The 12700-nt window shown below is 46.7% G+C and overlaps 1 protein-coding gene across 1 annotated transcript; it reads left to right on the top strand.

Moving 5' to 3' along the window:
- The first annotated feature begins 10072 nt into the window (after positions 1 to 10072).
- On the top strand, positions 10073 to 11922 carry LOC149346057 (uncharacterized). Its single transcript, XM_089586319.1, has 2 exons — positions 10073 to 10450; positions 11608 to 11922. Exons 1-2 carry the CDS (start codon positions 10087 to 10089, stop codon positions 11871 to 11873), a joined length of 630 nt encoding a protein of 209 aa, XP_089442445.1. The 5' UTR covers positions 10073 to 10086; the 3' UTR covers positions 11874 to 11922.
- Positions 11923 to 12700: the final 778 nt, after the last annotated feature.

Here is a 12700-nt window from a genome sequence, read left to right as displayed (position 1 = left end):
CATTCTCCACGCAGCCATCCTCAACACTATGGCATCACTTGGCATGCCCTTGCAGCTTTGTCGAGCAATTCATGCCTTTCTTTCGGAAAGAACATTTTCTATCCGCGTCAATGGTAAACCCACAGGCCACACTTCATTTCTATTCGGGGTGTACCGCAGGGCTCAGTTTTAGCCCCAGTTCTATTTAACATCGCATTCATTCCTCTGGTACACAGTCTCTCCACCCTTCCTAATGTTCAGGTTCTGGCATATGCAGACGATATCACTCTCTGGTCAACAAATCGCTCAGCTCAGGTGCAGCAAGACTCCCTGCAAAATGCCCTCAATATCCTCCACAACTTTCTTGCCGACACTGGCCTCTCTCTCAACCTCTCCAAGTCTTGCTATGTCCATGTGGGCAATAAAGCTGGCCGCCGTACTTTCAAATCCACTCCGTTCGTGCTCACTATTGACAATGCCCCACTTCCTGAGGTGGAACATACCAATGTTTTAGGCCTCCACGTTCATTATTCAGGCAAGGGCACGGCTTGGTTGTCAGCCATGCGCAAGAGTGCTCTAAACACACTTGGCCTCATCCGCAGGATAGCCAATCGCTCTGGAGGTGCCCGTTCAGATACAGCTCGTCGACTTGTTCGTACTGTCTTTCAGCCTCGTCTCCTATACCAGGCTCAGTTCCAACAACTTACTAAACGACAGTGGTCCACACTTGAAACACTCAACCACGAAGCCATGCGAGTCATTACTGGCCTACCTCGAGCAACTCCTATTTGTCTGTTGCAGGAGTATGCGCAGCTCAACACACTAGAAGATTTAATTACCCAGAGACAAACAAATGGAGCGCGGAAAGTTTCTCTTCGTCCGATGTTCGCACCTCAACCACCTCCATGGAACTACTGTCACATCACATCAAACAAGCCTGCTCATCATAAGAAGTCGGAGTTCTTCTCACCGCCGTTACCACAAGGTTTTTCTACGCAACATGACAGCTGCACTCTTTACACAGAGGTCGCCATAACCCCAACAGGAGGATCAACTGCTTTTATAAGCCCGACACACCCTCAACTCTATGGCCGACAAACCTACTCTACTGACACTTCATTTCTTTCTTTGGAGCTGCAAGCAATATTAAATGCCATAGCAGCTTTACCTGACGACCCTCCTTATAACCAGGTGCACCTATGTACCCATTCCCAAGAAGCCGTGAAGCATCTAAAGAAAGTCCGCGGTACCCTTCGGGTTTCCCAGGCCATACATGCTGCTTGTAAATCTTACCCGGTGCCTATACGCATTCAGTGGGTTCAAGCTCGCACAGATGTCCACAGCATCGCACCTGACATATCTCGTGAGACTGACACTCCACAAACTCCACCTGCCTCTTTGCCACCAGATCCACTCCTGACACATCTAACATCTTCAGCCTCCCTCAGGCAGCGTACACGTGCTCTTATTCCCCCGTGTACCTACCCCCTTCCCCCCAACCTATCACGGGTGGAGGAGGTCTCTCTGAGGCGGCTGCGTGTCGGAGTGGCCCTTACGCCTGCTGTTCGCAACCAGTGGAAAAGTGACAAGATCCCTGCGCCGCAAAAATGCCCTCACTGCGAGGCACCCGCTTCCGACACCAATGTCCATCACCTGCTGTGGACATGTCCCGGAACTTCACTGGTGCGCGCTCGAGTTCTTCAAGAGGCAGGACTGTCTGCAAACAATGACTCTAGTTTGATCGTGTGGGTAACTAAAAACATTTACGCCCGAAGCTTATGCGACTATTTACACGCAACCGGGCTTCATGCATTTCTGTAACTTATTCTACCTTTCGTGACTAACACCACGTCTTATGCCGCGCGGCACACTCAGAGTCACAAATAAATAAATAATTCTTAGGGGTCTTCCCCTGGACTGCCGCTGAATGTTGACGGTATCCACGGCTTTCATGCCTGATAGCGAACCTTAGAGATGCGCGTGCAAAGTTACAACATTCTGGAACAGCGTAGAATCGTCTCCGCCTGGATGCGACCAATCGAGATAAATCTGGTCGTGTTTTGCATCACAAACAAAGCAATAAAGCGGCGTGCCGGAAGCTTGGAAAAATGAACTACAAAGTTCGCGGACCTATGCTTCATCGTGCTATCTTTACGGGCTTCGTGCGAGGTAATTCATGGTAATGACAGGCAGAGAAGAGATGACAAATTTCACGCTCAGAAACTAGAGAACAAAAGGTCCACAGTAACGAGCGCAACTAGCTAAGATTAGGGCACCAGAACCAGAGGATCGTGAAAATACAAAGCGACGTGCACTGGAAAGAGCTGGGGTCTCGCAGAACGAGTGCTTTTGTAAACTCTACTTTTTACTGGTGGCTGATAAGAGTACACACTTTCGTTACGCTTGTATTGGCCGTGTTATTTGTCTCAGGCGGCGACGCATTCGGGTGCAATGCCTCGCCCATATCAGCCTTGTTCTCCTAATCACCTTGTGAGTTCAATGCCCTGTAGTCTTGCGCACACTGCCGTTTGCAGTTACTGCGTCTGAAGTGCAGTCGTTAAGCGGAACGTGTACGCGCTATATCTCTCCTTCACCTCCGGGCGAAAGGCTCGTTAGGCTGATGGTGCACCATCGGGATTATTGGGAAGTTCGTGCCGAAGTACAGTGCGGCGCATCATAGCACTGCATGCACTCGACAAAATAAATGAATATTTCTGACAGTGAAGAAGAGCAATGATGATTGCTAAGCATTGCTAATATCAATTTAAAGAACTCACGGATATATATCGGATGTGAAATGTCAAGAACGAACGTCGAACACCAAGATACCATCCGGATGTAAGTTACTATAAACAAATGTCATCAGCGCTTACAAGGCTCGACCAGTTAGGACTTCTTACAGGCACAAATGACCAACCTGGAGAAAATGACATAAGAACTGTTGGAAATCAACTTAGTGGCAGAATGCGCGCCCTTCCGAAAGCTTTACATTACTGGCTTCCGAGTTTTAAACGGTTGTGCCCATCAGTTGTTAGCAAAAAAAAAAAGGCACAAGAAATGGAGGTCCTGATTCGCGGTAAGGGACACATGGACAAAAAGGCCCCTTTCCTTTCCCTTGTGGCATTGGCTGCAGCGTATCATAAATTTGTCAGCGAGGGTGGTGTAATGAGTAATTTTCAGCAGATACACTTTCGCAGCGATGCCGTAGAGGTAGAGCATCCGTCTTGCAATAAAGAGGTCCAGGGTTCGAATCTTGGTTCCGCCCAATTTTCCACCGGCTATAAAAAAAAACTGTGCGTCTCGATGGAATTGCATAATCAGGCCTGGGGTGTGGCGTGATCTCGGCGACAAGAGCCGACAACGCACTACATCACCAGAACGGGCCTTGGTCATCCTCCTGTAAAATTTGGCCACAGGCTTCTATGAAAATATAAATTAGCCCTTGGCCCTCAGTCCCCAGCGGCTGCGGAGCAATTGACGGCGACCAGATCTCTGACTGAGACCTGTTAGAATCACTGGCTACGGACAGGCCGCCATTCGAATCTGAACCTGGGAATGTTTAACGCTAGGACCCCACTCAGTGAGGCTAGCCTAGCAGTGCTATTCGATTAATTGGCGGGTACTAAATGCGATTTTGTAGGTCGTAGTGAAGTTAGGCGTACAGGTGAGGCATATGCAGCCCTATAGAGAGGGCACATACTGTTTTATCGCGGAGCAGTGGATAGACGAGAAGTAGGTGGGGGATTTCTCATTAATCAGTATGTATCGCTGGAAAATAGCGGAGCTTATAGTATTAACTAGTTAGTGGCAGCTATTGTAATTAAGCTCAATAGGAAGTACAAGCTGAGGGTGGTGCAAGCCAAGGCGCCTATATCCAGCCATGATGACCCTATCATTGAAAGCTTCTCTGACGACGTTGAATCGGCAATGAACAAAGTAAAATCACAGCATAGTGTACTGATTGGTGACTTCTGTGCGAAGGCAGGCAAGTATCAGGCTGGCGAGCAGGTGGTCGGCGAATATAGAATAGGTTCTAGGAATAGCAGGCGAGAATTATTGAAACACAAGCTCCACTATGCTTGGTAAAGCCAAGGTCACCGGGTCTCAAAATTTCACCTTAATTTGACCTTCAGATGACGCAAAGGAAAGGAATGGTGCATACCTGGCGCACTGGGTCAGTCGGCAGCTTAATTGCGCTTTAAGGTGCGAAACCGATGAAGAGCGGGCACGGTGTAAGAAGTAGCTACTTCTTCCACCGTGAGAGCGGGTGCTTCGAAAGCAAAGAAAATGCGCACAACTGGCCCACTGGAACAGTGGACACCTTAGTTGCGCATTGAGCTACGGAACCGATGACAAGTGGGAGCTTCGGAAGCAATGAAAAGGCGCATAAATGAGCCCCTTGCACAGTGTTCATAAAGAATTCAGGGGGGCAGTTTGTTGACCTAAAGTGCGGTGAGGCGAAAGCCTCCAGCGCGGTGTTGCTGCTTGTGTCACTGATGTGTGGTTAAGGTGTTAAGCTTCGCCTCTAAGAGTGGAACGCGACAGCGTCTTGCAACGCTGCCAGGGAGTCCACAGAACGCCATTGCCCGTTCGGTTCTACGCCTTGCTCGTCCGTAAATTGGTTTTTGAGGAAAGGAAATGTATCTGTCTCGCATATCTCGGTGGACACCTAAACCTCGCCGTAACGGAAAGGGAGGAAGATGAGAGTGAGCGAAGACACCGTATTCACTAGGCGTGCCTTTGTTCATTCCAAACCACCGAGCTGGCGTGGCGGAGTGGTTAGCATGCTCGTCTCGCACTCCGGAGACCGGTGTTCGATTCCCGAGTTCGACCAATTTCCTACTTGATTTTATTTATCTGGCCGTACTAGAAAGGTTAATTAGGCTAATTGCGTTATTAAGCAATTAACTAAACTCAGTTCCACTTACTTGGAGCATCACTATACGATCCCTTTAATTGGTTACATGGTTACTAGCCAAAGTGGAATTGGCCCCGTTTGAAATCCGCGAACTCTGACGTCACAACCGTTTCGACCAATTGAAAAGCGTGACATTTCTATCGACAGCTCCTGCTTACAACGATGAGGCATTAAAGGCTTCCGCCTTAATATGCCATGCCTTTTCAGGAGGACAGTTCCGAAATTACTGTCAGTGCACCGGGCCAGGAATTAGAAAGCACGCTGAAGCTGAATCAGACAGCATAATGTTTCCCGTGTCTAGAGTTGACCTGGACCTCAGGTAGGCTACAGAAATGGCATCTGCGTTAGCCCGCAGTCCTTGTATGTGCATTGACCAATACAGGCAGGCTCCAATGTCCGCAATGCTGAGTAGATTTAGCTCACCGTAGTTTCAATACATAGTGGCATTGGTAACAATTTCTGTTCGTGTCAAGTTATTCCTTCACGCAGGGAAGCGTACTGTAAAACAAACGGCCTGGATGACGGCTAACAAGTTGAACAAAAAAAAACGCTGCATAGTTTGTGAAGTAAACTAGCTGCAGAAGGCTAACGACGCCAGTGGTCATGTGCGCTTGAGCGCCTCTTTTAAAATTATATTGAAGATGTTCATAATTGTCATTAAAATTGTCGATGTTTGTAAGCAGCTGTTTTTTAGGGACCAGAGAAACTGTTGATAAGAAGCAGTGGGTTTTCTCTACAATAAACATATAGAGACATCTGTCAGCCGGCAAAAGATAGAAAAATCAAAACACCGTTAATATATATTGAACTGAGTCAGTGCCAGCTCCCCTCGAGAAAAGTAGCTCATGGCTGCAGTAGACATAAAAGCTTACGAAAATATAAAATAGGGTGAATTTTGAAAGCCAAAGAATGGCTACAAGCAGTTTAACAATCAAAAACGTCAAATTGTAAAAAAGAAAACTGAAGGCAGCCCCGAACAGTCGGCTATAACTTTGAGCGGAAGTCCACGCCAACGCGTGACTTCAATTATTTCCTCCGTTCGCCGCTCTCTAAGATGTCTGTGGCTGGCGAGGTGCATGCCTTGCCCAGTTGAGGAGGCCTAATCCTCGTAACATAGAGTTTAATCTCATTACATTCGTTGTTCTCTTGCAGGTAACAACAAACCTGACAACCGTGGACGTCTACTGGAGCCCATCCACCCAAGTTAACCCCATGTAGCCCTAGTATACTGCCCAACGTGGTTTGTAAATAAACCAACGTGGTTTTACCTTCGTCCATCACTCCCTACGCTTCCCACTCTTCAAATTAAATTAAAGCGCCGGGCAGTACAGCGGTGCGTCCGTGTCCAATCAAAACTCAACAGTGGCGTGGTAAAGAGGACAAAATAGTTCCTCCTTTATTATAATCTTGATTCCAACACAAATCTAGAGTCTAAAATCGATTAAGCTGTATGGCCTTTAGAACCCCGAAAAAATGAAGTGCTGAAACGGAAACTATCCCGGTTCTGTTTTTAGGAGTGTGAGTTTTTTTTTCGAGCACATTATACCGTGAACTTGGGCGGAGGCGGTAAAAAATAGAATTCGATATTGAGGAATACGGGCAGAAGCAAAGCTCACCTCCTTGTTCATTTTAAAGTCTATCAAATGCTGGGATGCATTTCTTAGGAGCAGTCACTCACGAGGTCCGACAAAATGTGTAAATCGCTTTCTATCGTTTAAATAAGCCAAGCGCTTTCGTGGTTTCCATGTGGCCTATGAACAAGAATGCATGGGATGAGGCACGTTCACCGCACGATAGTGTAGCTACTGGTTTGCTTTCCCGCTTTTCCAGAAGGAGTTTGTTTTCTTCCTTATAATTGCATGTTCCGGAAGTGGGCATTAAACATAAAGGTGCCTGTGAAGGTGGCTGCACTTCGTTATTAAATATATTGCGGTTAGAACAGGGAGCCGAGCAGCGCTATTAAGATTTGTGAGATTGCCTTACAAACACATTTTCGTTCCTTTTGCACAAAGTTTGGTGAACTTGTTATTCTTCAAAGCATTTGGAAATTAAACCGATTCTGCACCCAATCTTTTTTTTTCAGTCACTAACGTCATTTATAACATCCACCCTTAATTTCACACCTGGAAACTAGACGAAAAATCTATACCGAAGCGATACAGTGATTAGTTTTTCATTTGAGTAAAGGAGTACAGTGCTTATTTATTTATCTGCTTATTGTACACTTTGGGAACTCTTAATAGAGGTATTAGATGAGGGAAATGGCTAACAATATAGAAAATTAATCGGAAATGAATTATACTCTGGATCAAAAGCATGATATTTTCGAAGCCATGTAGGCAAAATGCTTCAGGCCCGTGTAATGTGTGATGTTAGTGCACGTTGAAGAACCTCAGGTGGTGGAAGTGTTCCGGAGCCCTCCACTACGGAGTCCCTCAATGCCTTAGTCGCTTGGTGACGTTAAATCCGATAAACCGATTTTCGAAGGAGTTCCTAAAATCGGCTTTGCTGGCATAGAGGGAGATACAAAGACACAAAGCCTGCAGTATGTTTCCCTTAGGCCCTACTGACATGTAAAAGTACCTTAACCGTCGTCAAGTCAGCAAGCTTAATCAGCAGACAACGCTCTTTGGGGTAGCATGTACTACGTGGTCTAAAACAGTAAAAAAATCTTCATTCTCGGGGGTGAGCATTGCTGCCTCAGGATAAGCGAAGTTCTCAATAAAGATCGTACTCGCGAGGCTGCCATAGCAGGCGCAGCCACCAGGATCACACGACCCACCACAACACTATTGCCTGATAGCCCACCGGAAATTCCTTTCAACGTTAGAACAGGTGTCTAGTTCTGTTGACAATGTGAGAGGTTGACCTGCACAGCGTAGGGTCTATTTGCTTCGTGTAAACTACCATATTTGGCATTGTACTACGTTATGAATGCAATGCTGGCTTACTTTCCCATAGTTCTTAGATGTAAAACATAGCTCGCGTTCGTCAACTTTACACTGACCTTCATCATCAGCCTGACTACACCCACAGCAGGGCAAAGGTGCCTCCTATGTCTCTCCAATTAACCCGGTTCTTTGCCAGCTGCGACCACCGTATTCCCGCAAAATTCTTAATCTTGTCCGCCCAACTAACTTTCTGCCGCCCCTGCTACGCTTGTCTTCTCTTGGAATCCACTCCGTTATCCTTAAGGAACAGCGATTATCTTGCTTTCACATTACATGCCCTCCCGAAGCCAATTTCTTGCTCTTGCTTTCGACTAGAATGTCATTAAGCCGCGTGTTTTGTCTCGCCCACTCTGCCCGCTTCCGGTCTCTTAAGGTTAGGAGACATCATTCCAGCGCACAGAAACACATGAAGAAAGAGAATTGACACTACTTCCGTGTGTTTTTGTGCGGTGGAAGGATGTCTCACAATTCTACTTTCTTCGTCCGGGTGTTTTTGTGCGCTGAAATGATATCTCAATTTACACAACTAAACAAGCTCTTTACGCTTAGCTTTTGGCGTGACACCTATATTTCCGTGAAAGTATCTTAGTTTTGCAATTTTCAAAACTTTCGTTCGTAATTGTTGGATATGGTTTCCTGAAAGGACAAGGTAAAATGTAAATTTTGGGATATGCATATGGAGATTTTGAAAGGTATCCTACCATGTAAACTGAGATATCCCGTGTATATTTAAGCTGGCAAACGTTCAGTTCATGATTACAGATTTCTCATCAAGCAATACGTTCAGTTTAGGATATCGATTTAGAAGGGTAACAAGTGCAGAATAACACATTTCTTATCCGCGATAATGAAGCGAATTGTTTTTGAGAGCTTATTGGTTACATCCCAAGCAGCACATGACAGTGGTCCAATGTAGGAATTGAGTTGGCAAACAACGGTCCTATGAAGGCCCCGCGTTGCCAATGTTCTCCCCGCCTTGGCTCAGCCATTTTCAAAAGTTGGCAGTATTGGACCAGTTTCTCGGGCGTTTTCCCCGCCTTGGCTCAGCCATTGTTAGAAGTTGGCAGTATTGGACCAATTTCTCGGGTGTTTTCCCTCTCTTGGCTCAGCCATTTTTATAAGTTGGCGGTATTGGGCCAGTTTCTCGGGCGTTTTCCCCGCCTTGGCTAAGCCATTTCTAGAAGTTGGCAGTATTGGATCAGTTTCTCGGACGTTTTCCCTGCGTTGGCTCAGCCTTATTTCGAAGCTGGCAGTATCTCATCTCACCAGTGCTACAATCGCTTCCTGCAATAGGCAGCTCGACCTCGTGTCGTAGGCAGCGCGACGCTGCTTACGACATTGAGAGCAGTCTAGGAGTGGAAAAAAGGGTGGGTTAGATAAACAAAAATGAAAAGTCTTGATCCCCGTTCTCAAGTCGCGAAGCTCTATGTTGGAAAGCTTTTTCTGAAATATGGAGATTAATCGGGCATTATACCTCCTGTAGCTTGAAGAAGAATTAGTTGGGCGAGAACGAAAGGCTCTCTAAGAAGAGCTCCGCGTTTACATAAATACCGCAGTAGCGCATCGTAATTTCCAGTGGCGGGGCTAGTTGGTGATTTTCTTTTCCCGAAATTTCCTCGCGGAGGGGAGACGCCATGCTCGCATGTAAGAATACGCCACGCGGAAGTAGGGGGGGCAGCAGCCGGTCACAACTTGAGCGTGGTCTGCTTTGTTTTCCTTCCGAGAGGGTATTGTGTAGGCGCCCAGGGCGGAAGAGGGGGCCCCGAAACTAGGGTGTCTCGATGTGTGGGAGGGGAGAGCGGAGAGAAGCGCACGCACATCTAGGCGCCCTACGAGCACCTGTTTCTATTCACCCCAGCACAGGACTTGCACTTGCCGATCTGCGCCCTGCCTGTGGCATTAATGCATTTTCCTGGCGCATTTTCCCTGTTTACATGAGTGGGATGCACGAGAAAGTTGACATGATGCGCTGCTCTCGCGTTTATGTAAACGGAGCTTATCAGCCGTCCTAGTGTTATGCGCTTTTCTTACAGTTGCACTGTAAAAACTAGCCGTCACTTTGACGGTCACCCTTTGGTCAATTTCGACGGGTCCTCGGCGTATTCCGAAAAGACTGTTCCTTCGGCGTGAATCAGGGGGAGAGGGCAGTGCAACGAGGAGCACAAAAAAATAAACAAAATTTTCGGCCTTCTGATTAGCTCTTCTTCGTAAACGTCACACGACCGATGACCTATCGCGATGCGGTCGCGTTTGGCGCCGCACGGACTGCGCGTGCGATTTGCCAGTCTCCCCGGAGCCTTCGAACGGAGTGGACCTGCGTCGCTCGCTTCTCTGTTCCTTGCTGCCTCGTTTTCGCTGCCAGTCTCGCCCCAGCAGTCAACGCGGTCGGTCGCGCGCGGCGCTCGCTCCGTCGAGTTCGTGCGCGCCTCGTGGCCGCGGCGTGTGCCGCTGGCCCTTGCGGCCCTCCGCCATCCTGTGCGCTGGAGCCCTGTGTTTTGGATTACCGCTCCTAACCAAGTGTTCCTCGGCCCTTCCACCATACCAACTACCTGGTGTGGTTATCCTCGTGCCTGTTCAGGAGCCTGGACCGACGGCCGCAAAAGTAAGTTTGTGCCACTTTTCTTAGGCCTTTCGCCGCCCGCCCACGTGGTTCGCGTCTCCTGATTTCGCCTTTTTCCGATCTCACTCACTTTAAATCTAGTCTTCCCTCACTATTTTCTCTTTTCCTTCCAAATCTTCATACTCTTCGCGTGCTCACTGTGTTTTCTAGCGCTCGCATTTCTTCTCATCGTTCTTCTCTTTTCCACTATCCCTTTGTCCGACCAGTTGCCCTATTTCTTCTACAAGCCTGATGCAATAAGGGAACAAGACAGTACACCTTTTGAACTAAAGTGTAAAATTTTTCCGCAAGGTGCGATATATCACAGCGGTGGACTGTCGTCGCAACTTGACAAAGCCCATGCCTTGCAAGCGACATTAAAGAGTTAGTCAGGTTAAAATTCATTGTTGTGCATGACAGTTGAAGCGCAACAAAGTTCATAAATGGAAGTTGGACAGATGCGTTATCTCCCTTTTATAGAAAAGAGAACTATGTTTTGATTTCATTTACAAGTATTTAATGATGGCAACAAATTCTAGCTTTAGTAAATAATTTTTCATGTTCCCTTTATTCAACATGTTTTCACAGTTTTATTTTAATTGTTTGGAAAGCTTATTGGAGCTGAAAATGCCCTTCGAACCTGCGGTGTGTAATAGAAGCTGCAGTCACTTGCCTTCTATTTATGGGCATCTATGATGCCACTTAGCAGGTGCAAGGTGGTCAATCGCAACGACAAGTCAGTGTCAATGGATTGAGGCCCCTCTAGTGATTCTTTACTTCATTGTTTAGTTGTGTCCACGTTTTGTATGTTGCCTTGATTATGAGGCACGTAATAATATATCTGTTTACTATATTTTTTACCTGATGTCCTTCCTGACTCAGGTGCTCAGCTACTGATTCCAAGTGAGGGATCAAACACCATCCATAGTAGCTGCATTTCTCTGGAGGCTAAATGCAAAGAAGCACGTGTGCTAAGCGATGTCGGTGCATCTTAAATTAAGAACTCTAGGTGGCCAAAATTAATCAGGAGCCCTTCAGTACAGCCTTTCTCATTGGCCATATCCTGGAATTTATTTTCTTACAATTTTCTAAAATGATGGCCATGATTTTTGTGTGCTTGGAAATAATGTCTATTTTCTTTGTTCACTTTTCCTGTGCAGATGCCATTTGCGACAAACTGCATTTGACGCATCAGAGGCACAAGGTTTTATTTGCAGCTGGCTGCCCGGTTCATGTGATGGAAGGAAGAGACGCCTTGCCGAAGTCTTCTCCCCCCTCCAACCAAGCACGCCACCTGCGATTGCGGGGACAGCCCCCTGCACTGTGCCCGCATGTGTGCCTCCCAATCCCCTGGCCTCTTCCACTTCCTGAGGGCCCTCCCTCCCTACAGCCCCTGCCACCACCCTTCCCGGCCCCTAACGATTAATTCTATTTGGACTTTTTCATAAAATAAATGAAAAATGAATTTTCATGAATACTTTGGTTGTCTCATTTTATGAATATTTGCATGGTTGCTTACGAGTGAACATTTGCATTAATGTTGGCCACTGAAGATAAAAATTAACATAGGCTTTACTGGCGAGTCATAAATAGAAAAGGGCAGTGGCATGCCAATCTTTAAGCCACTGATGTGACAGGTTGTATGCACTGTCATGAATGGAAAAGCCTGTGCTTAGTCTGCATTGACAGTGCCAAATGGCTGAACATATCAATCTTGGCATCAACAGTGGGTTATTTCAGTACATATTGGTAGGGCCAGAATATTGGCATCAACAATGGGACATCAATGGAATAGCTGATGTTCAGTACATAGTGGTAGTACCAGCATGGTTGAACATTGGACTGATACTTGCAGGACCAATGAAGTTTGAGTGGAAAGGCCAGTGATATGCCCATGCTGGCAGTGCCACAATGGCTGAACAATGGGACAATCTTGGTATGAAGTATGGGCCAAGGTTGGAAAATGTAGTAATGTGCTCCTATGCCAATGCCAGCCCAATATTGATGCCACTGTATTCCAACAATGAGCCATTGTTGGTACAATCTTGGCGTGCTGCCTGGGATGACAGACATTACCGATATGAACTGCAACAAAGTTTCATTCGTATACTTTGGTTATGCAAGCCATGCGAAAGACATTCGTAAACCGCTGTAAGTGACAGAAACTTGTCATTTTGATGCATTATCGAGCTTGGTGGTTCTGTATTCCAGAAACTCTGAATGCTCGAGATATCTGTCGAGGACGACGCTTGA

Source organism: Amblyomma mixtum, chromosome 4, assembly GCF_055824585.1.
Source record: "Amblyomma mixtum isolate Tamu chromosome 4, ASM5582458v1, whole genome shotgun sequence".
NCBI classification, from domain to species: Eukaryota; Metazoa; Arthropoda; class Arachnida; order Ixodida; family Ixodidae; genus Amblyomma; species Amblyomma mixtum.
Note: the sequence above shows the minus strand (reverse complement) of the source record. Positions and strands in the feature narration are given on the sequence as shown.